Source organism: Bufo bufo, chromosome 3, assembly GCF_905171765.1.
Source record: "Bufo bufo chromosome 3, aBufBuf1.1, whole genome shotgun sequence".
NCBI lineage: Eukaryota > Metazoa > Chordata > Amphibia > Anura > Bufonidae > Bufo > Bufo bufo.
The window spans coordinates 318,961,939-318,986,509 of NC_053391.1; the positions used below are offsets into that span (position 1 = coordinate 318,961,939).

At 47.4% G+C, this 24,571-nt stretch overlaps 1 protein-coding gene across 5 annotated transcripts in view; it reads left to right on the forward strand.

The window, feature by feature from the left end:
• PUM1 (pumilio RNA binding family member 1) overlaps positions 1-24,571 on the forward strand; it is a 71,578-nt gene that overhangs the window by 10,281 nt on the left and 36,726 nt on the right. For 3 of the 5 annotated variants that reach the window (XM_040424320.1, XM_040424322.1, XM_040424321.1), the window contains exons 2-7: positions 4,358-4,734; positions 6,459-6,527; positions 14,666-14,774; positions 14,912-15,156; positions 15,550-15,716; positions 18,310-18,580. In XM_040424320.1, the coding sequence (XP_040280254.1) occupies positions 4,369-4,734; positions 6,459-6,527; positions 14,666-14,774; positions 14,912-15,156; positions 15,550-15,716; positions 18,310-18,580 (1,227 nt within the window). In that variant the 5' untranslated portion in view covers positions 4,358-4,368. The remainder of the gene's footprint in view (positions 1-4,357; positions 4,735-6,458; positions 6,528-14,665; positions 14,775-14,911; positions 15,157-15,549; positions 15,717-18,309; positions 18,581-24,571) is intronic. The other 2 variants (XM_040424323.1, XM_040424324.1) reach the window with 1 other exon arrangement.

A 24,571-nucleotide genomic window follows, 5' to 3' on the forward strand; every position in this document is an offset into this window, starting at 1 on the left:
TTCTATGGGAGTTCTGAGAACAGCCAAGCAAGTGTGCATGCTGGGCATTGTAGTTTCACCACACCCAGACTGCTGAAGATCGCCATTCCCTGCTCTATAGCTTTCACTTCCGGTGCATCTGCAGACTGTTGCTCCCCCCCCTTCTCACCGAATCGTTCTGATCTGCATTCTGCAGCTCATAAAAACTCATTTAAAGAGAATGCACCTCCTATCATTTTTGTCTGTCAGTTAAAACCATAGTGACATAGTGATAGTGGCACAGCCTCTGTTTCTAGCCTGTTTTTAGGACTTTCTGCCCGCCATGCGAAAAGGCCCGACAAAGAGGGAGTTAGCGCCAGGGCAGGAAACGGAACATATGGAGTGATCGCATCCAGAAAACCATAGCATAGTCGCATATGATGAAAGTGCTTCTTGAGCATTATTTAAGCAGATCAGAAGCTTCATTATTATGTTGTGTCATTTGAGTAATTGGAGGTGACCTGTGTGATCAAATTATATGTCAAATGTGCGCGTTCTATCTGGCTTCATGTGACGTTGTCTGAACAGGTATTATGAAGCAACAAGGCTAAAATCGTGTGGAGCGCTCACCTCCTGTGAACAGGCGCCTATTCAACTGCCCCCTCTCCCAAAGCCACTTTAGCCAATGTGCGTCAGCTGGAGATTTATGGAAGCTTTGGATTACGGAAAACAGCCGTGCACACATTGCTTCTAACTGTTAACCCTGCTTGAAGTTAATTGACAAGAGATACTACTTGCCAGTAGAAAATAAAATCAGTCATGTAATGGCAAAGAAAAAAACTAATCTGTATTTTAGAGCAAATGTAAAAAACCCCTTTAGCTGTGCCCACTTCAAGATGGTCTGTTCTTCAAGTGGCCATCACAAGGGGATCTAGTAAAAGCTAGGTCACATTTCTAGCTCTGTAGCCTGTCAGCAGCAACACTAGAGGCTCATGCACACGTGCAGGTGGCATTCGTGCTGACAGCGGACTGCACCTGCAGTGAAGACTGACTCATTGGCCCAGATTTACTACATGGTCTGCCACAAATCTGTCTAAAAACAAGAATTTGGCGCATCTAGGGTTTCTACACTTTTCTGACATGCACAGCAAGGGGAAGCGCCTAAGATGCATCATTTTGCCCCAAAATTGCGCCACAATTCTGGTGACAGTAAGCCAACCAATGGTTGGTATAGAGCGTATAAGGCTCCACTCACACGTCCACAATTGTGGTCCGCATCCGTTCCGCAATTGTGTGGAACGGGTGCGGACCCATTCATTCTCTATGGGGACAGAATGGATGTGGACAGCACACAGTGTGCTGTCCACATCCGCATTTCCGGAGTGCGCCGCCGATCTTCCTTTTTGTGGCTCCGGAAAAAAATAGAACATGTCCTATTCTTGTCCGCAATTGCTATGGGGGTGCTGGCCGCGTGTATTGTGGATCCGCAATACACTACGGACGTGTGAATGGACCCTAAACTAGTGTCCATCCCTGCACCACATTTATCATCCAGCCTGAGTCTCTGTGATAAATGAGGTGCAGATCTAGACAGCCGTAGTTTTGGTCTGCATCTGATTCTTGATTTTTGTGGATCGGATGCAAACACGTTCATTTCAATGGAGCCGCAAAAGATGTGGACAGCATTCCCGTGTGCTGTCTGCATCTGTAAGTCCGTTCTGCTGCCCCCACAAAAAAAAAATAGAACATGTATTCTCGTCTGTTTTGCGGACAAGGATAGGACATTTCTGCAGGAGTAAAAAAAAATGGCGGCATGCACTCGCCCGGTATCTGTGTTTTGCTGATATGCAACCTATAGACCTAAAAACACTTACGGCTCAGCTTCAGTGGTGATCATACTCGCTTGGTACCCGCCTCTGGGTTTGTTCTGTTGGTCTCCATCGCTCCCTGGCTGGCTCTTCATCTCCCTGGTCTGCTTATAGCAACATCCTTTTGATAAGGGGAGGGGGGGGGGGTATGCTCCCCTTGCGTGACATGACAATTTGTTGTGACGCAAAAGGTGTAGGGTCTATTCTGATGGGTCAGGTTTTTTGTTTTTGTCTACACTCCCAATATTTGTGATTCACTGTAATTTTAATATATATATATATATATCTATCTTTTGTAATAGACAGGGGCAGTGGTACTGACCATTTTTGTAATATGCCTTAATTACTGAAATCGTACATTTCTATTAGAAAAATAGCTGTAAAGTGACCCACTATGAGCCTAAGGGCTTGTTCACATCAGCGTTTAGTCCTCCGTTCGGCTTTCCGTTATGAATTTTGTGTCCCTCTCAAAATTGAAACGGATTCATTCATAACGGAACGGACATATTTCGCTACGTTTTAAAACGGATACCATCTAACGGATACGTTAATAAACGGATTAAAAATGTCCGTTCAGTTACTCAGGTAACGGATCCATTTTCCTTTTTTTTTTTCTTTTTCCAGTTGTCCCTCCTCTATCTGCATGCTTATATACAAATGGTGCTATATTGTGACATCCAATTGCTGGAAGAGGAACAATGCTGCCCGCTCATTTCTGTGGACTATATGATATGGAAACTTCGAAACATGCGAATGTCATCCATTAGCATAATAGCATCCCCCAGTAGCCTTAGAGCATCCCCCAGTAGCCTTAGAGCATCCCCAGTTTCAAAATATTTGCCCCCAGTAGCCAAATAACATGCCCCAGTAGCGTAATAGCATCTCACAAAAGACTAATAACATCCCCCATTTGCCTAATAGCATCCACAGTTTCAAGATATTAGCCCCCAGTAGTCAAATAGCATGCCCCAGTAGATGATCAAAGTAAATACTTTTCAATTGCATCAATTCATACCCTTTTCTTGACACTTTCTCCAACTTGCACATCAGCTTTCAGAAATGGTGAGGAGTAGCGCTCACGTGACTGTCACATGACACTCCCTTGTTTTCCTGTCTTCGTTTGGAAGTTCCTGTTTGTTCTGCGCATGTTCAGAAACAAAAAAAACGTACTATAGGAACGTTATGTCCTCGAAAGAAAAATGTAACAATCCGTTTCTCATTGACTTCAATGAACGTGAATGGACGCTCCGTCAAGAATCCGCTTTTCTGAACGTAGAAAAAAATCCCAAATGCAAGCAGGATTTTTTTTTTTCGGCTGAAAAAACGGATTCCGAACGTATTACCAACTAACTGAGTCAAACGTATGCATAAATACGTCAATTAGTTTCTATGGGAGATTGAACAGATACGTGTTTTGTTTTTTTTTCCCCTCCAACTTCCGGACGGACTACAGGAACGGAGAGCTTGAACGCAGATGTGAACATAGCCAATGCTCCTCTGTCTTCTGTTTACATAACACAGTCAGTGTGGAGCAAGTCTCCACAGTTTTGTAAACAGAAGAGTGTTGCTAAGGCTCAAAATGGGCCATTTTACAGCTATTTTTCTAATAGAAATGTACGATTTCAGTAATTAAAGTATATTACAAAAATGGTCAGTACCACTGCCTCTATCCATTACAAAAATAAAAAAAAGAATGACCATTACACTTTAAGCATTTTTATTATTTTTGTGGTCTGTGACTTGGTGTTTTTGCCTAATGCTTCTTTCATACTTGCGGTATAGTTCCGGGAGAGAACAGCCTGCCGGAGCTCTCTGGATCCAGCATTGTCGGATGCTACTGCAATGCCCATTGGCGGATTTTGTCCAGCCGAATCCCGGCATATTTGCTGTGCAGTGGCCAGATCACAGCTGGACTCCATTATAGTCAATGGGGTCATTATAGTCAATGGCGTCAGTGGGCTTTGAAGTAACATCCGGCAATGCCATATCCAGAGAACTCTGGTAGGCTGTTCTCTACCAGAGCTATATTGTAGCCTTAATAAAATTGAGGGGAATTTATCAAATCTGGCACGCGTCCTCCTGCAGGTCGCACACCTAGAATGAGATCTACACCAGCTCATGGCTAGCTAGCGTACATTTTCATTCATCATTTAGATCAGCCTCTGTATTGTGGTACACACCATTTTTGTGCTCTGAACTACAGCATATAGTAGAATTTTACATTTCCGAGGTTCTCCCATAAATGAACCGTAGTCAATAATCTGTGAAGAGATGCCTTAAAACAAATTACCACTGTGCCTGCTCTGGTGATCAGGGCAAAGTTTGGCAAATATTCTCATGGTGTAATCCTAATACTAAGGTGTAATGCCAGATAACTTCCAAAGACAAGATCTGCTACGTGTATGTAAAACTGTGTAATGTGTATACCTGCAAGTTTGTGTGCGGTTCCTTTATTCCAATTAAACCTAATGATGATACGTTAATGGTTCATGGCCTCTGAATAACTTTCGTTTATTTCTCCTCCTGTGTAGGTGTTGGTGGAATGAGCGTTGCATGTGTCTTGAAGAGGAAAACAGTTCTCTGGCAGGACTCCTTTAGCCCCCACCTGAAACAGTACACAGAAGGCACCCTTAACCACAATATGCCCGTGGTCCTGACATCTGGACCGGTGGGCCAGCAGCAGCCACCACAGCACCCAACCCATTCTGCACTGGCTGCTGGCCCCCATGCTAGTCCCGTTGGCAGTTCAATGGGTGTGGCTGGACGCTCACAGGATGATGCCATGGTAGATTATTTTTTCCAGAGACAACATGGCGAGCAGTTTGGGGGTGGTGGAAGTGGTGGAGGTGGTTACAACAATAGTAAGCACCGTTGGCCGACTGGAGACCATATTCATGCAGACCATCAGGTAAGGTCCAGTGATGTTTATCAGGCAGTGTAAGATATATTTAATACGAATTGTATGCATTGTAATCTATACTTGTAAACATCCTAATTACTTATTAGACCTTCAAAAACACCCCTGTTACGAAAACACATGGTTTCCTGCTACTAAAATGTCAGGTCTGGATGTGCTGCACCCTGGTCTCTACATCTGCATCTCACCCCAATGGTGAAGAAGAGACCTACAAATTGTAGTCTCAAACCAGAAAAACATTTAGGCCTTCACGTTTCCTGTCTGTTTGATGTTCATGGAAAATCCGTCTGTCACAGACCAAAGTAGTGTGTGCATCTCTGGAATTTTAAAACCACCAATGTTCAAACAAACGCGTTACAATCACTGAGTATGTGTGCTGTCTGTGGGAAATGTGGATAGCACACATCCATGAAAAGCAGAAATGTGAACGAGGCCTGATCACACTGGGAATGCAGAAAACATTCATACACTTATCAAAGTCTCTGGCAGAATGAACCCAGTTTGCATTGCTCTTATTCCAGCACGATAGGAAAGTGCTTTAAATGGCTCAGATTTGGTGCTTGTTTGGTCCACTACATGCCAAGCGTATCTGATCTTTGAAGCTGGTTGCCATTCTTTCTGTTAGTTGGCATCAGGGATCACATGACCATGTCCATGCAGCTCTTCCTTACTTCCTGTGATGTTATGTCCATGGGCGTGTCAAAGCAGCAACATGGCCAATAATAGTGAAGTGTTTATGTAACTAGCTGGGTGGCTCTGGAGCTGTATACTAGCTGGGTGGCTCTGGAGCTGTATACTAGCTGGGTGGCTCTGGAGCTGTATACTAGCTGGGTGGCTCTGGAGCTGTATACTAGCTGGGTGGCTCTGGAGCTGTATACTAGCTGGGTGGCTCATGGGTTTGGTTGGATACAACAAGAAGATGTGATACATACAGGATGGAAACAAACCAGAGTAATCTGTTTACAGGGTGAGAACGGGTTAGGAGAGGCCAAATTGGGGGCTTCTCCTTTATGGACACACTACCTCCCTTTTTAAATCCACTTCTGGTTTTTGCTTCAAAAACTGCATTCACGTTTTTTTTAATATGTGGCCGTACCCAAAGTCTGTGTAGTCACACCCTCTTGGGGATAGTATTTACTTAATGGGGTGTGCCAGCCAGAAGCATTTTTCACCTGGTGAAAGGTGAGAAATGCTACATCAGTGGGTGATGAACTGCTAGGGCTCCCACAGATTGCCAAACAGGGCTCCCTTTTCACGTGTAGTCTGTGGCACTGACGGATAAAGCTGAGACATGCCTACCACATTTTCCAGAGATTACATTCCTACAGAAATAATAAAAGAAACCCAATCGCAAACCGATAGTAGATGTGAGGAAGCGCACCAAATGTAGTGAAAACGGGAAGATCCATTGTCCACCCAAATGCTTCAACAAGACTCTAGGGAGCAAGGCTGAAACATTGATTATATGTTTATGAAGAATCCTGACGTTTACCATGTTTGAGGTCCTGCTGCCCTAAGATAATGTGCACCCAACTCTACAATTGGGGTTGTTGGTACAGTAGCTGTAACATAGTTTTCTTCAAGCAGCCCACCCAATGAGCGCACTTGGTTTAGAAATGCCTACATGTGGACCCTATTAAAACTGATGCTAGTTGTGATATTATATAATAATGTAATGGTCTTTCTAATTGTTTCATGTTCTCATTGTGTTTTAGGTTCGTTCTATGGACGAGTTAAATCATGATTTTCAAGCCCTTGCACTGGAAGGAAGAGCAATGGGAGAGGTAAGGATTTCATCTCTGTGACCCACATAGAAGTGTTATTTTCTAGATTGCAAAGCGTTCAGAGATGGTTTTATCCAGTGTATTTTCCATAAGAAAGCCATGTGTATAAAAAGAAGAGATTACACATATATCAGCCATAAGTAAATAGAGGGTTTTATTGTTACAATGGCACTTGATGGCTTCCCATGCTGACTGCTGTCTACCACCAAAAACCTCTACAATGGGCACATGAGCATCAGAACTAGACCAGAGAGTAATGGCAGATGGTGACTTGGTCTGATAAATCACATTTTCATTTACGGCAGGGCGTGTGTGCATGGCTTAAATGGAGAAAAGTTGACACTGTGGGGAGAAGACGGGCCAGCGGAAAATGTGTGATGTCCTGGGAAACATTGAGTCCTGGCATTCATGTGGATGTTATTCATATTCCCTTATGGCAGTGACCACGTTTTAGCATGATAGTGTGCTTTTCTGCTATGACAAAATCGTTCAGGAATGAGTGGCGGAACATAAGAGTTCAGTGTTGATGTGGCCTCCATATTCCCCACATCTAAGTCCCATCAAGCATCTCTGGGATGTGCCAGAAAAACAGATCCAATACAAGGAGGGCCTGCAACTTGACAACCAGATCTGCTGAGATTGCCTTGTTGCGAGATGGACACTTTTAGGGCCAGTTCACACAACTGATTTTGAAAAACACCCTTAAAAAAAAAATCTGTGCAAAAACCAATGGGTGTTCACTTCAGTGCAAAGTTGAATTTTCAACTTGAGGTTTTTGAAACAGATATGCACCAAAAAATGCAATACATGGAACTGTTTTTTTTCAGCTTCCAATTCATTTCAATGGGAGATTCAGTGCTGATTCCACAATTCTTTTTTCCATGTTTTATTTTATTATTATTTTTTTTTATTAAATGCTGCTTCCTGTTGAAATGAATGGGAGGCTGTTTTGAGGTGTTTTTGGAGCTGATTTTGAGGCAGAAACTCCAAAATCGGTGCCAAAAAAACTCAGTGTGAACTGGCCCTTAGCGGTATTAAGGAGTCCATGATACAGTAGGTCTGAGCTGTTTTAGCAGCAAGAGAGGGAAGCCTACTGATTATTATAGAGGTGACATGACGCTTCACGCCTGCGCTGGCGCTCCCCAACCTTGTGCATAACAGGACATATCTCATACAATTGGGACATCTTAGTTGCATGTAATAATCATTATATTATGGGCCATGCTGAGGGGTCGTGAGTAGAAAGGCCTGTTGCCTCCTAGCTGGAGGTATCGGGGAAACTGTGCCGCCGGATGGAACAAAATGCAGACTACAGCGCACAGGACATAGTTTCCTAGTGTTTTGTTGGCAAACGTGCAGTCTCTGGAGAACAAACTGAATGGTCCTAAGGCTAGGTCCATGATTATGTTCCAGCGAGATGTCAGAGATTGCAATGTCCTATGCCTTATGGAGACGTGGCTTACTTCCATGGTGCCGGACCGCCATACAAGCGCCTACGCCTCTCTGTGCATTTATTTATTCCACAGTGCTGTACAGACATCAGCATTAAACTGTCCCCAGTGGGGCTCACAATCTAAGGTCCCTATCAGTATGTCTTTGGAGTGTGGCAGGAGACAGGAGTACCCGGAGGAAACCGACGTAAACACGGGGAGAACATACAAACTCCTTGCAGATGTTGTCATGCATAGGAAGGAATGGGCATCATGGAATGAGGTGGTGTAGTGAGAGAAATTTTAAACAGCTCTGATTTATGCCTGCTTGGAATAATTGGCTCTTAAATGTTGCCCTTAATATCTTCCAAGAGAATTTACCGCGTCAATTATTGTTAATGTCTACATTCCACCACAGGCAAATATTGGTGTGGCACTTGCAACTTTGTATAAGGATATTTGTATATTGTAGCTGGGTAACCCAGATATTGTGTTTGCTGTCACAGTTGATTTTACCAAAGCAAATTTAGGGTACTTTCACACTTGCGGCAGGACGGATCCGACATGCTGTTCACCATGTCGGATCCGTTCTGCGGCTATTTTGCCGTGCCCCCGGGCCGCTGCTCTGTCCCCATTGACTATAATGGGGACGGGAGCGGAGCTCCGGCGGTGCACGGCGAAAGCCGCCGGACTAAAATTACTGCATGTCAGGTTTTTTAGTCCGGCAGCTTTCGCCGTGCTGCGCCGGAGCTCCACCCCCGTCCCCATTATAGTCAATGGGGACGGAGCGGCGGCCCGGGGGCACGGCGAAATAGCCGCAGGACGGATCCGACATGGTGAACAGCATGTCGGATCCGTCCTGCCGCAAGTGTGAAAGTAGCCTAAAAAGGTGTTTTACCAGACTTTTCTCAACACCTCTCGTGCAGCGCTAGAGGGGAGAGGACTCCTGGTTATACACTGTAAAGATCCGTGCAAAGTAACTTCCACTCCATCATTTGGAAAATTTGATCATGCTTCTATCTTGTCACTGCCTACTTATAAGGCCAAAGGTCAAAGTTTCTCCTAACCAGAAATGGTGGGTAGATCGCACTGTCTGCGAGGCTCTCAATAAGCGCATCACATTATATAGGTCATTGGATCTTTTACAATTTGCGTATTGGCAGAATAGATCTACAGAAGATGCCGTTACGTATGTCTTGGGCCTCATGCACACGACCGTGGTGTGTTTTGCGGTCTGCAAAACACGGATGGCGTCCGTGCGCGTTCCGCAATTTGTGGAACGGCACGGAAATCCTTCAATATAAATGCCTATTCTTGTCTGCGCTTTGCGGACAAGAATAGGACATATTTTTTTTAGCGGGGCCACGGAACGGAGCAACGGATGTGGACAGCACACGGAGTGTTGTCCGCATCTTTTGCGGCCACATTGAAGTTAATGGGTCCGCATCCAAGCGCTAAAACGGCGGCTCGGATGCGGACCAAAACAACGGCCGTGTGCATGAAGACTTACACAGTGGAATCACCTGGATCAGAGTGGAGGGAACATAGGTGGAGTTATTGGGGAAAGTGCGTCGGCGTGTGGTATGCTAATTGAATGATCCTAGGTCCATGATTAAGTTCCAGTGAGATTTCAGAGCTTACAATGTTTTATGCCTTATGGAGACGTGCCTTACAGCCTCCTGGTTTCTCTGCATTTATTCTTATTTATTTGACTATACTTGTATAGCGCTGACGTATTCTGCAGCGCTTTACAGACATTAGAATAAAGCTGTCTCCAGTGGGTCTCACAATCAATATGTATTTGGAGTGTGGAAGGATATCTGAGTTCCCTCCCTCTGATCCAGGTGGGAAAGAGCACTGTGTAAGACATAGGTAATGGCATATTCTCTAGATCTACTCTGGCAATACTCAAATCCTCTTTGAGGATTTCAGTTTGGCTTTTAACACCATTGTTCCAAGTATATTAACTACAGAAATGAGAGATCTGGGGTTTAAATCCTCTATTTGTAGTTGGATTCAAGATTTTCTGATGGGACGTTCTCAGGTAGTGAGAGTAGGGACTATATCCTCAGCCTCGCTCATCCTTGGTACTGGAGCCTCCTCAGCCCTTGTTATATTCCCTGTATACTAGTGACTGTGTGGCCAGCAGTAACCAGAATAGGTTACTAAAGTTTGCCGATGATATGGTGGTGGTGGACTTAACGGCAATGAGAGGCCTAACCTGATGGCCGTATGGTTCCAGGTTAACCACCTCTCCTTGAATGTGGAGAAAACAAAGCAAATCATAGTGGACTTGAGCAGATTGCAGACCAGGTATTATACACCTCTTCGAGGGGGGGCCCCAGTGGAGAGAGCGACCAGTTTACAATGTGTTCAACTGACCAAGGATCTTGCATGGGCTAATCATATAAGCAGGATCACTGTAAAGAATGACAGTGCTTGTACTTTCTGCATCAACTGTCCAAAGGCTTTCAAAGCAGATCCCCTAGGCAGGGCCTTCTATATAGGCACTATTGAAAGCATTCTGGCTGGTAATATTGCAACATGGTTTAGCATTGCTACAGTGCAAGATGGCTAGAGTGGTACGATCAGTAGGGTCCTCTTCCGGCTTTGCAGGACATTTATGAGCACAGTGTAAGATCTAGGGCGGTAAGGATAATAAAAGACTATACTCATCTTGACCATTGTTTGTTCTCAATGTTGAGGTCAGGTAAGAGAGGGGAAATACTGGAGGGTTCAGGAAGAGTTACTTCCCCAGACGGTCCATATAATAAGGATTGGACTGGTAGATATTGGGAACTAGGATATAGGTCTCCTCTAGATTATGGCGCACGTGTCTATAGGTTTTTATTATATTTATTGCACATGGGGTTTTATATAGCTGGAAAACATTTCACTGCCATTGTTTGACATTGTGTATGTGACATGGCTTTAATGTTATGGATACTTAGGTGTCCCAGGCACACAGCAAGTAAGAGAAAAATGAAGCTGTCTAAGTTCTGTGCCCTGGCAAATCATGTGTCACTGTCCAGAACGTGTGTCAGGTTCATTAGATGACACAATCATAGAGTAATGTGCATATCATCCTTCATATTTATTTACTGTTGCTTACATAGTGCCAACATGTTCCGTAGCACCGGACATATTTTGTAATCACCAAAACAATGCCAAAAGTTGACACTTTTTTTAATTTTAAATGTGCTGTGTAGGGCAAATGAGCGCCCCCAGAGTCTTTCCTTAAAAGAAGTCCTTTCCTCTGGAAAGTCATCAATATCTGATCAGCGGTTGTCCGACACCTCCACCCCTTTCGATGAGCTATTTGAAAAGGAGACCGTGCTCCATGTCAGCTACTTCAAAAACGACAGATTGTCCTGCAAAAAATGAACCCCCACACATCTCCGTAGACATAACTATAAAAAAAAAAAAATATTTTAACGTAATTTTTTTTCCCCCAGTGTTAAAATGCAAGAAGAACTATACACATGTGGTATTGCCAGATTCATACTGACCCAGAGAATGAAGAGCATAAGGCCTCTTTCACACTTGCGTTGTTGGGATCCGGCATGCACTTCTGTTGCCGGAGGTGCCCGCCGGATCCGGAAAAACGCAAGTGTACTGAAAGCATTTGAAGACGGAACAGTCTTCCAAATGCTTTCAGTGTTACTATGGCACCCAGGACGCTATTAAAGTCCTGGTTGCCATAGTAGGAGCGGGGAGCGGTATACTTACAGTCCGTGCGGCTCCCCGGGCGCTCCAGAATGACGTCAGAGCGCCCCATGCGCATGGATGGACGTGATCCATGCAATCACGTGATCCATGCGCTTGGGGCGCCCTGACGTCACTCTGGAGCGCCCGGGGAGCCGCACGGAAGGTAAGTACACTGCTCCCCCGCTCCCCGCTACACTTTACCATGGCTGCCAGGACTTTAGCGTCCCGGCAGCCATGGTAACCATTCAGAAAAAGCTAAATGTCGGCTCCGGCAATGCGCCGAAACGACGTTTTAGCTTAAGGCCGGATCCGGATCAATGCCTTCCAATGGGCATTCATTCCGGATCCGGCCTTGCGGCAAGTGTTCCGGATTTTTGGCCGGAGCAAAAAGCGCAGCATGCTGCGGTATTTTCTCCGGCCAAAAAACGTTCCGTTCCGGAACTGAAGACATCCTGATGCATCCTGAACGGATTTCTCTCCATTCAGAATGCATTAGGATAATCCTGATCAGGATTCTTCCGGCATAGAGCCCCGACGACGGAACTCTATGCCGGAAGACAAGAACGCAGGTGTGAAAGAGCCCTTAGTCAGTTTTACCACATGGTGAATGCTGTAAAACAAAACAACAAAAAATGTAAAAGTGTGGTGGGGTGTTTTTTTTGTTTTTTTTTTTCTCTTCCATCCCCCCCCCCCCCCCAAATTCAACCCCATTTGGAATTTAAAAAAAATCCGCTTCCCACTACATCCTATGCATATTAAATGGTGACATTAGAAAGTACAACTTGTCCTGCAAAAAAACAAGCCCTCAAACGGCTATGTGGACAGAAAAATAAAAAAGTTATGGCAGTATCTCGGAACGCAGGGAGTAAAAACGGAAATCACTGTGTTGTTCTCAGAAGAAAGCACCTGTATGTCCTATGTGGACACTGCAGAGCCGTGATCCCCATGTCTATAAAATGTGAGGTTGTGACAGTTACTGGGCTTGCCTACCACTTTCTCAGCCATCCCTTCTCTGCTCTTGTTCTGCACAGGCAACGAATAGTAACTGAACACGTCCAGTGCATGCGCAGATGCAGGGGATTAGGCTGTTCTGTTCTTTCCCCCTTCTAAGCTTTCAGTTGATGTATGCCACAACTTTTTATTGAAATTGAAAATGTGCCTGTTTCCTTTGCTGTCGAAAAATGTCTGTTTTCTCATGTTTAATTTAGTCATTTATTATTATTATTTTTTTTTTTTCTTGGGATGATATGAAATATTAGGCTATAAAATGCAGTCAGTGTGGGAATCCATAAGCCTTTTCCCCTTTCAAGGGATTTACCGGGTTTTTTATATTGATGACCTATCCTCAGGATAGGTCATCAATATCATATCGGCTGGGGTCCAACATCTGGCACTCCTGCAAATCAGCTGTATGAGGAGACGGCGCACGTGCCGTCTCCCTTCTCTCTTCCTGCTCTGCTGCTGCTTTGCCAAAGACTGCAGCGGTGAACAGGAAGAGCGTGTGTATTGTCTTCTCAAACAGCTGATCGTGGGGGTTCCGGGTGTCAGACCCCCTCTGATCTGATATTGATGACCTATTCCGAGGATAGGTCATCAGTATTAAAAGCTTGGAGAACCCCTTTAAATCTTGTGCTTGGTATTACAAGGATTGTCCAGAAGTAATTCCTGTCTTTAAAAAGGCTCTGTCACCAGGATCAACCCTATTAAGGCTCCATTCAGACGTCCGTAGTGCATTGCGGATCCGCAATACACCCGGCCGGCACCCCCATAGAACTGCCTATTGTTTGCAATTGCGGATAAGAATAGGACATTTTCTATTTTTTTTCCAGAGCCACGGACCGTAAGATTGGGGGCGCGCTCCAGAAATACGGATGCGGAAAGCACAGTGTGCTCTCCGCATCAATTCCGTCCCCATAGAGAATGAATGGGTCCGCACCCCCTTCCCCAATTTGTGGAATCTATGCGGACCCATTTAACGGACGTGTGAATGGAGCCTAAACCAGACCTACTGCCTGGAAGGGTTCATCATACTGATTAAAACTATACCTTTCTTTTGTATGTATGATAAACGGCTACAGAGATATCAGTGTTTTTGTTAATATGCAAATGAGAATTTTGAGCACTCAGAGGTGAGGCTGAATATTCTAAGCACTGCTATGTAACACCCCCTGTGTTTTGCACACGCCCCTCTCCCCTTGATTGACAGGGCTAGACATCCGGATGAGGGCAGAGCCCTGTCCTAGCATTAATATATCACATACACTATAGCTTCACCACACTGAGATCTGCTCAGAAAGCTCATCTACATAACACTGCACAAAATATGATAATACAGACACTGGTAATATGTGACAGCTTATAAGCTTAGAAAAGACAGACCTCTTTATGTGATAATGCTATAGCTTGGTGGTTAAGTGATTTGGTTTTGTATGTAGAGATCCCAGGTTTGAGACATCAAATGATTTTTTTTCTTTTCTTCCACATTTATCCCATAAGAAAAGTCGATGTCCTTATCATAGTGAGAAAAATGTCTGAAATGTATGATTATTTATTATAGTATAGCCTTTTGATATGGTTTTGAATAAAAAAAAAAACTTTTTTACAAATTAAAAAAATGTATCTCTCTTCTGGGATTTGAACCTACGATGGTTACATGCAGGGTAAACCACTATACTTACTAAGCTATAGCTGTACCTCATAGAGATGCATGGTGTTTCTATGTGTATAATCATATATTGTGCCTGTGAATACAGCTGTGCTCAGAATAGTCAGCCCCGCCTCTTGGTGCTCGAATTGCTCATTTGCATATTAATAAAAAAAAATGCATATTTCTCTGCAGCTGTTTATCATACAGACAAAAGAAAGGTGTGTCTAGTTTAGTAGGGTTGATCCTGGTGACTGAGCCTCTTTAAGGGGGCGGGGAAGGAATCCCTTAATGGGCTAATGATGTGTGTTTCTATATTTCTGATGACTATTTATTTAAATATTTTCACCCTAAAGCAACTGTTACCTGGCAAAAAATTCTGGGAAACTGATGATTCCAACAAGGATGGACCAAAAGGCATATTTCTTGGGGATCAGTGGCGAGAGAGTGCGTGGGGAGCATCAGGTGAGTACACATGAATTTTTCTGAAGGGGTGGGGGTTATGTTGAGGTTGCCGGAGTAATAAATACAGTTCTATTCAGCCATGAATGTATGCAATGTTAACTTCTCGAATGCATTTTTTGTTACTCCCTCCTTTTTAGATCACTCTGTTTCTCAGCCTATCATGGTCCAAAGGCGACCAGGTCAAGGATTCCATGTTGGCAGTGAAGTGAACTCTGTTCTCTCCCCTCGTTCTGAAAGCGGTGGCCTGGGAGTCAGCATGGTGGAGTATGTGCTAAGCTCTTCTCCTGGAGACAACTGCCTGAGGAAAGGAGGATTCGTAAGTGCCTCTCCCTTAATACAAACAAGGGGGGCCCTTCGATTGCCAAGATATAGACAGATGCAGGTAAAAACAAAGGAGGCTGCAGTCTCATTAAGTCACTCTCTGAAATACACTGTAGCTGCCATTTCTAGGTAGCGTTTATTGATGACCACGTTGTTTCTTGGGTTGCAATCAGTTGACATATTTGATGGTAAAGCTCCCGGAATAGTTTTTGAGACTGCAGCTCTGAGTAGTTTCAGGCACCAAATGTTGCCTTTGTTGCCTTGTGAAGAGAGCATGGTTTTATTTGTTAGATATTGGGTACACTAAAGAGTCCCCCTATGTAAGTTCTTTATCGGGCAAGATTCTTCTCCCCCATATCAAGGGAAGGAACCTTTTCCCTGAAAGCTAAAATGACTGATACTGTTAAATATAATTGCATGTCCTGTTAATTGCCCATCTTTTTCTCTTTGTTAGGGTCCTCGAGATCCAGAAGGAGATGAGAATGAGAAGGGTGATAAAAAGAGCAAAGGTGTTTATGAAGGGGACAAGCTAGGAGACCTGAAGGAGGAAGTGGATAGTATGGATAAGGCTAATGGACTACCTGTGCAGAATGGGATAGACAGCGATGTAAAGGATTTCAGGTGGGCTCCTCAAACATTTACATGGACAAGTTTTATTCTCTATGAGCATAGGTCTTGCTTGTGTTCACAACGCTTCTGTTCCTACTTGATCCTTGACAAATTTATTTTCTTTAATTTTGCCTATAAAACCAACCTATTCCACAGTTCTGTAGAGGTTGTAAAGTCCTTTTTAAATGAGGTGGGCAAGGAAATCTGTCACCCGTTTTATGCTGCTGGTTCAAACGCAGGACCACTGGAGTCTGTTCAGTGATATGCATGTACTGTTGAGGCCATGTATTCATAAGCTTCCAGCTTCCTCCCTACACATAGTATGGGAAGAAGGCTGTAAGTCATCCTTGGTAGGGCAGGAGTACCTGAAGTTCATGAATACCAGGACTCAAGCACTCTGGTTCTGCTGTAGCTGCTCTACACAGATTTTAAGAAAATGACTGGACAAAAAAAAAGAGGCCCTGCATTTGAATCGTGGTGTGTGACCAATTTATGCTGTCCTTTTAAATAGTGCAGCATAAAACTGGTGACATATTTCCTTGATGATCACTTTATAGGTGATCTTGCCCGTGTCCTTGCTTCCCTTACTGGGCTGACACCGGCTAAATGAATTAAGAGCAGTTTGCTGGCAGTAGCTGTGTGCAAGGACATCTACATGATGGTGTCCATATAGAGGACTTCATAGATCAGAACTGACTCTGGTTTTAATAAACGAAACTCGTAGTTTGAAAAATAATTGCCGGTTGGTTATTTTAGAAACACTTCAAAGCTACTGCTGATGCTAAGCTTGAAGATGAGCAAGCTGTGCTTTATCATATGGGGATAAAGACTGTTGGGGTCATTTATCAAACTGGTGTAAAGTAGAACTGGCTTAGTTGCCCATAGCAACCAATCAGATTCCACCTTTCTTTTTCTAAAGGAAAGGAAGAATCTGATTGGATGCTATGGGCAAAAGCCAGTTCTACTTTACACCAGTTTGATAAATGAGCCCCTGTATGACCTTCCACACTTTAATTCCGTTATCCACTTTACATTTACGTTCATACTTTGGTTTTAAATTCTTTGTATCACAAAAGGACAAACATTTGATTGATTTATTTTGCCTGTTCTATAAAGCAGGTCTATGAAAACAATTTGTCCTATCATAGGAGCAACATCTTATAGTGAAAGGTCAACAGGGCTATTAGATCAAACAGCAAAAAAATTATCGTCTGGTTAATAGCAGCTAAGATGCAATACAGTTTCCACACAATTATGAGTACACCTTCATGGATGGAGATAGTACTGCTGCTTTCTCCTGTCACCAATAACGAACAGGTATAGTATATACAGTCACATGCATAGCAGCCATCAAGCAGTGGGGGAAGAGGCCAGGATACAATTGGGAGGTGTGCTCGCCATATGTATATGCATGATGAGGGTGACATAGGGAGCCCCCTCCATCTGAAACCACTTAGATACTGCTGCCATTAACCATGGAATCTAAAGAGTTAAGTGGCTAGGATCAGAAGCTTCTCCCATCCTAGGAGCATGGCTATCATTAGACATCTGTGCAACTACTTCATGAGTTATTCTTGCTGTGCTGTAAATAGGCATATTGGCAAGTTAACAGCCCTTTAGTGGCCACTGAAAAAGCATAATGTTGGTCAAAAGCCAAACTGAAGAAATCATGAATTTTACTCATGCCTTTGGGGGACATTTGAACCATGGTTATATGTCTGTCACATGCAGGCTAACACTATTAAAGGGAACCTGTCACCAAGAAAATGCATATTAAACCGCCAGCAGTACCTTATTGCAGCCTGTAGCATGACTATAAAGGTGTATTTTCTATACAATGCGCCAAAAGTCCAAAAAAGCCCGCCCCCTTTTCCTCCCCTTAGCGTTTGATTGATAGGATTTCCTTCACTACAGGACGCATGAATGTAGTCTTGCGCGTGCGCAGTGTCCCTGCAATACCGGTGCCTGCTCTGTGCCTGTTCCACTCTGCTATGAGCTCAATGCTCAGGCACACGAGGGCCTGGGCATGTGCAAGACTACATTCAAGCAACCGGCAGTGAAGGAATCGGGCATCCTATCAAACGCTTTGGGGAGGTAAAGTGGATGGGGGGAGCTTGACTTCAGGCACGAAAGCCGCTGCCCCCTTGACTTCAAGACTATCATTTACATAGCGTGGCCTGTTGAATAAAAGTCTTTTTTTTAAGACCTTTGCCGCATTGCACAGAAAAGACAGACACCTTTATCATCATGCTACAGGCTGCAATAAGGTACTGCTGGCGGTTTAATATGCATTTTCTAGGTGACCGGTTCCCTTTAAAGGTGGAGAACCATAAAGCAAGCTAGTCTGATGTGGCTGCTGAAACCATTGGCTGTTGACAGTGAATGGAATCTGTGGCCACCTATTTCCATTCAACTGTCCCTGCATCAGAGATACAATATTGCATGCTGCCCATTCAAGTTTGAGTAAAGGGAGTGCAGGACTCAGTTTTGACATCAGTGCCCAACATGACCAGGAGTGGTCTGGTTGGGACATCCACATGCTGGCTGTGCTGGTATACCCTGCACTTTATTCTGCAGAGACTGATTTATTTTATTTGTCTTTCAGTCGCACCCCAGGCAACTGCCAGAATTCTGTAAGTGAGGTGGACCTTCTTGGATCAAGCCAGAATGGTTCTGAAGGACTTGCCCAACTGACCAACAGCAATGGAGCCAAGCAAGTGGAAGATTTTGGAGGTATGGAGTCCCAGAGTGTACAGCTGGACCCCATGGAGCATGTTGGCATGGAACCACTTCAATTCGACTACCAAGGCAACCAAGTTCAAGTGGATTCAGGAACTACTACAGTTGGCCTCTTTGATTATAATTCCCAGCAGCAGGTAATTGCAGTGCTGTCTCTACAGATTACAAGCCTAACCCCTTGCTTCTCTCTGCTTTCCCAGAGCCATACCTTTTTTATTTCACATGGAAGTATGAGGGCTTGTTTTTTGTGAGAAGCTGGATTCCAAAAGTGGTGGAATTTGGGGTTTCGTTTTTATGGTGTTCCCCACGTGGTAAAACTGATCTTTTTACCTTCATTCTCTGGATCAGTGTGATTACAATGATACCACATTTATATAGTTTTTCTTTTGTTTAAATAATAATAATAATAAAAAAAAAACTTTGAATTTTTTTATTTTTTTTCCCTTGCATCACCATGTACCGACCCCCATAACTTTTTTTTTAAATATATACGTCTATCAAGCTGTGTGAGGGCTTATTTAATTGTGGGGCACTCTGTAGTTTTTATTGATACAATTTTGGAGTGGTCTTTTTGTTAAAATATTTTTCTCGCCCATATTCCTTGGGGGACACAGGAAACCATGGGTATAGCTCTGCTCCCTAGGAGGCGTGACACTAAGTGAAAGCTGTAAGCCCCTCCTCCATCAGCTATACCCTTCAGCCTGGAGAAGAGACTGCCAGTTTTTGCTTAGTGTCCAAGGAGGCAAGACACCCCCTGCTTATGCAGGGTTGTTTTCCTATGATTTTCTTTTTATTTTTGCGTTATTTGTTGTTTTTAATTCGATTTTTTTCTACCTACAGGGACAACAGAGGCGCATTAGACCCCTCTGTTTCTCCCGGGGTTGAGTTGCGCCAGTGCCGGTAATTACGCACTGCCGCCTCCCCCACAGAAGACAAGGTGGACCAGGGCAGCCTCGCTCCCCTGCGTCCTGCCAGCTCAGGGTCGCCCGCACGCCAAGTCCCTCCCCCGGCTTCCTGCCACTGCAGTGCCAGAAGCTGAAGGGGCGACCCCCGCTGGATGGACTGAGGGCGAAGACAGCGTATGGTGAGAGTGGCTGCTCCAGCCTCCCCTTACTTCCTCCCACCGCTGCTACATCCCCCATGGCCGCTGCTACATCCCCCATGGCCACTGCTACATGGCCACTGCTACATCGCCCGCCCCCCCCCCCCCCCCCCCCGGGCATATCGGACCGTTACCGGGCAGGGGAGTTTATCTGGGCAAGTCCTTGGCAGGGACGCTGCCTTCAGGGGACGGCTGCAGGCAAGCAAGCCGTCTGCCACATCCAGGCGCGGCGGGGGCCGCTTACTTGGCGTGAACGGCGCCATTTCATCTTGGCCGGCACTTCATCACCTTGGGGGTTAAAATCATTTTGCCGCGCGCGCGCGGCTCTGCTTCTTCTTCAGCGCGGCAGAGGGGGGGGCGGAGCTTCCTACATGCGCTCCGCCACTTCCGGTTTCATCGGGCTCCAGTGCTGCGTGGAATCCTCTCTGCCGTGCGATCCTGAAGCCATTCATCTCCGTGCTGCTGCCTCTCCTCCACAGCCTCCTCAGTCTGTTCCCCTTACCGCTGCCGCTTGCATCATCCGGGTCTGGTAGGACTGTTAACCCCCTCCGTGCCACCACTTTTCTTGGGGTCTCCCACTTTAAGTGCAACATCTTTTTTCCACCATGTCAGACCCTTCTGCAGCCGCCAAGCCTTGGTACCATGCCTGTACTGCTTGTAGGGAACCCTTTCCCCGGGGGCAGTCTGATCCGCACTGTACTGCATGCCGAGCTCCACCGCAGCCTCAGTCGCCCGCTGTGTCGCTCCCTGCTTCCTCTGACCCGCCTGACTGGGCTAGATCCCTGTCCCAGGCCGTGGAAAGCCTCACTCATGTCGTGGGCCGCCTAATAGACAGGCCACCTACCCCGCAGGACGCCTCTCTGACTGTCGCGCCCTCCGGGTCCACTGCTTCTGCCGCTGCAGCGGGTTCACTCTCTCTTAGTGACCCCTCCCGAGCTAGGCACTCTCAGAAGCGTATTAGAGTAGAGCGAGCCTCCTCCTCTGAGCCCTCACTCTCCCCGCCACGCGTACGCACCCAGACGGGCCTCTCCTCTCCAAAGGATTCGCTCTCTGAAGGTGAATTGGCGGTTTCAGATTTGGAAATGGACTCGGCCCTGCCGTCCAAGCTAGCCTCAGCGATGGGTCAACTCATCTCTGATATTCGTGACACCTTTAAGGTGCAGGATGACCCCCCTAGCTCTGACGCAGCTAGCGTCTCCTTTATCAGACCCAGGCAGGCCTCAAAAGTCTTTCCAATCCACTCTGATTTCTCCTCTGTGGTGTCTAAGGCTTGGGCTCGCCCGGACGCCCGTTTTGTCAACCCCAAGAAGCTGGACATTTGCTATCCTTTTCCAGCCGATGTCGTGGCCACATGGTCTTCCCCACCCAAGGTGGACCCCCCCGTGGCCCGGCTGTCAAAGAACACGGCCATCCCTGTTCCCGACGGGTCCTCTCTTCAGTCAGCGGAGGACCGTCGCATGGAGACCCTTTCCAAGGGCATTTTTGCTGCCTCCGGTTCTGCTCTCAGACCGGTTTTTGCCTCTGCTTGGGCAGGGAAAGCAATCTCTGCTTGGGGTGCGCAGCTGGAACAGGAGTTGGACTCGGACATCCCCATCCAGGACCTACGTTCCTTGGCCCAGCTTATTATTCGGGCCGGGAATTTTGTTTGTGAGGCCTCCCTTGATGCGGGAGCCCTTATTGCACGCTCCTCCGCCCTGGCAGTTTCCGTCAGGAGGGAGCTCTGGCTGAAGGTTTGGAAAGCGGACGCTGCCTCCAAACGTTCCTTGGCGGGGCTACAGTTTGCGGGTTCCCGCCTTTTCGGGGTCCGCCTAGACTAACTTATTTCGGAGGCCACGGGTGGTAAAAGCACCCATCTTCCTCAACCCCAAGCCAGGGGCGCCCCCCGCGGACGCCCTGGTGCGTCTCGTTTTCGGTCCTCCCGCAGGGCCTCTGGGGCTCCCACCACAGCTGCCGCTTCGGCTCCTCCCCAGAATAAGCGTAGGAAGCCGTTTTTTCGGCGCAGCCCTCCTGGCGCAAGCCGCAGGCTGCCCGCACACCCGCAGCAAAGCAGTCCTCTGCCTGAAGGCGCGCCCCCACCCACCCGGGTGGGGGGCCGGCTCCTCCTTTTCAGGGACGTCTGGATGGCTCACGTCTCCGACGCCTGGGCCCTCGAAATTGTGTCCTCCGGATACAAAATCGAATTTGCATCCTTCCCTCCAGATCGGTTCTTTCGCTCCCGCCCGCCGCGGGACCCGAAAAGCGCGGCTGCGTTCTCCGCGGCCGTTCAAGCCTTACTGGACAGGGGGGTGATTACCCCCGTTCCTCTAGAGGAAAGGTTCCAAGGGTTCTACTCGAACCTCTTTGTAGTTCCCAAGAAGGGGGGTTCGGTGCGGCCCATTTTGGACCTCAAAAAGCTCAACCGTTTTCTCCTCCTTCGACGGTTTCGGATGGAGTCCCTCCGTTCCGCGGTGGCTTCCCTGGAGCAGGGAGATTTCATGTCTTCCATCGATATACAGGATGCCTACCTCCATGTTCCGGTAGCCCGGTGTCACCATCGCTTCCTCCGATTCGCCGTGGGGGTCCTCCACTTCCAATTTGTCGCCCTTCCCTTTGGGCTGGCAACAGCCCCCCGGGTGTTCACCAAGGTCCTGGCCCCGGTTTTGGCCTTACTCCGTTCCAGGGGTGTTTTTCTGCTACCGTACTTGGACGATATCCTCATCAAGGCTCCGTCCCTTTCTCAAGCGGTTGCCAGCGTGGATCTCACTCTAGAGACTCTGGCGAGGTTCGGTTGGGTCATCAACTTCCCCAAGTCCTCCCTTCCCCCCTCCAGACAACTAGTCTTCCTGGGAATGCTTTTAGACACAGGAGCGGCGGAGGTACGTCTTCCCTCGGAAAAACGTCTGATCCTCCGTGGGGCGGTTCGGGGTCTCCTTCTCGACCGTCCTTCCGCTTCTGCATGCGGGTCTTGGGGCAGATGGTTGCCTGCTTCGAGGCGATCCCATTTGCGCAGTTTCACTCCCGCCCTCTCCAACGGGCGATCCTCTCCTCCTGGGACAAATCGCCGGAGTCTCTGGATCATCCCTTCCATCTATCGCCTCCGGTGCGGTCATCTCTCCGCTGGTGGTTACAGTCCCCTCTTCTGGGCAGGTCCTTTCTGCCACTTAACTGGTTGGTGGTTACAACCGATGCCAGTCTCTTGGGCTGGGGAGGCGTGTTTCCTCCCCGATCCGTCCAGGGCATTTGGTCTCCATCGGAGTCCAAACTCTCGATCAATGTCCTGGAGCTGAGAGCGGCCCTTCTGTCTCTACGACACTGGACTCATCTGCTGAAGGGTCATCCAGTTCGTGTACAATCGGACAACGCCACGGCCGTGGCGTACATAAACCACCAGGGGGGCACTCGCAGCGCTGCAGCAATGCGGGAGGTCACCAGCATTCTCCGTTGGGCGGAAGCCCACATCCCGGCCCTATCTGCAATTTTTATTCCAGGGGTGGACAATTGGGCAGCGGACTTCCTCAGTCGCACCACCGTCGACCCCGGCGAGTGGTCTCTTCACCCGGAGGTATTCGAGGCCATTTGCCTTCGTTGGGGCATACCGGACGTGGACCTCATGGCCTCAAAATTCAATCACAAGGTCCCCGCCTATCTGTCCAGGGCCAGGGATCCGGGAGCTTGCGGAGCCGACGCCCTCGTTCTTCCTTGGCGAGGCTTCGCGCGCCCATACATATTCCCTCCCATCCCTCTCCTGCCCAAGGTCCTTCGGAAGATCGCGGCGGAAGGCGTCTCGGTGATTCTGGTCGCTCCGGACTGGCCCCGCCGGTCTTGGTATGCCGACCTCATGCTGCTCCTGGCAGACGCGCCCTGGCCGCTGCCCGCCAGGGAAGATCTTCTCTCTCAGGGACCGATCTTCCACCCGCGTTTAGGGTCCCTACGTTTGACGGCGTGGTTGTTGAGACCACCGTCCTGACACGTAGGGGTTTTTCTGCGGACGTCGTCCGCACCATGATCCGCGCCCGTAAGCCGTCCTCTTCTAGGATCTATTATAGGACCTGGAGGACCTTTTTGGGGTTCTGTGCCGATCTGGGGATTCCTCCGCTCCGCTTTTCTCTCCCCACCGTTTTGTCCTTCCTGCAGAGCGGACTGGCCCAAGGTCTGGGCCTTAGTTCTTTGAAGGGTCAGGTGTCTGCGCTGTCCATTTTGTTTCAGCGCCCACTGGCCCCCCTTGGTCCTGTCAAGACCTTCCTTCAGGGCGTGGCTCACGCGGTTCCCCCGTACCGCCCTCCGGTACCGCCCTGGGACCTGAACCTGGTTCTCTCAGCGCTCCAGGCTTCCCCTTTCGAGCCTCTGCGGACGGTTTCCTTGCGACTTCTGTCCTGCAAGGTTATTTTCCTTGTAGCCGTCACCTCTCTTCGGAGGGTGTCCGAATTGGCTGCACTCTCCTGTCTGGAACCTTTCCTAGTATTCCACCAGGACAAGGTGGTTCTTCGTCCGGTCCCTTCCTTCCTTCCTAAGGTGGTCTCCGCCTTTCATCTGAACGAGGACATCGTTCTCCCCTCTTTGTGTCCTTCCCCTTCCCACCCGCGGGAGAGGAAGCTTCATCGCCTGGACGTTGTCAGGGCGCTCAAGATTTACCTGGAAGTAACCAGCTCTTTCAGGCATTCTGACTCGCTCTTTGTGGTCCCGGAGGGGTCACGCAGAGGGATGGCGGCATCCAAAGTTGCTATCGCCCGTTTTGTCAAGATGGCTGTTACTGAGGCTTATCTCGCCAAGGGCAAGGTTCCGCCCCTTGGTGTTACCGCTCACTCCACTAGAGCGGTCGGGGCTTCCTGGGCTCAGAGGAATCGGGCTTCTACGGAGCAGATTTGCAAGGCGGCCACTTGGTCCTCCTTGCACACCTTCACCAAGTTCTACAGGGTGCATACTCATGCGTCGGCTGACGCTGCTTTAGGCCGTCTGGTGTTGCAGGCGGCAGTTGATTGATGCCTCTGGTGTTGGTTGAGTTTGTTCTGGTCCCTCCCTTCTGGGACTGCTCTGGAACGTCCCATGG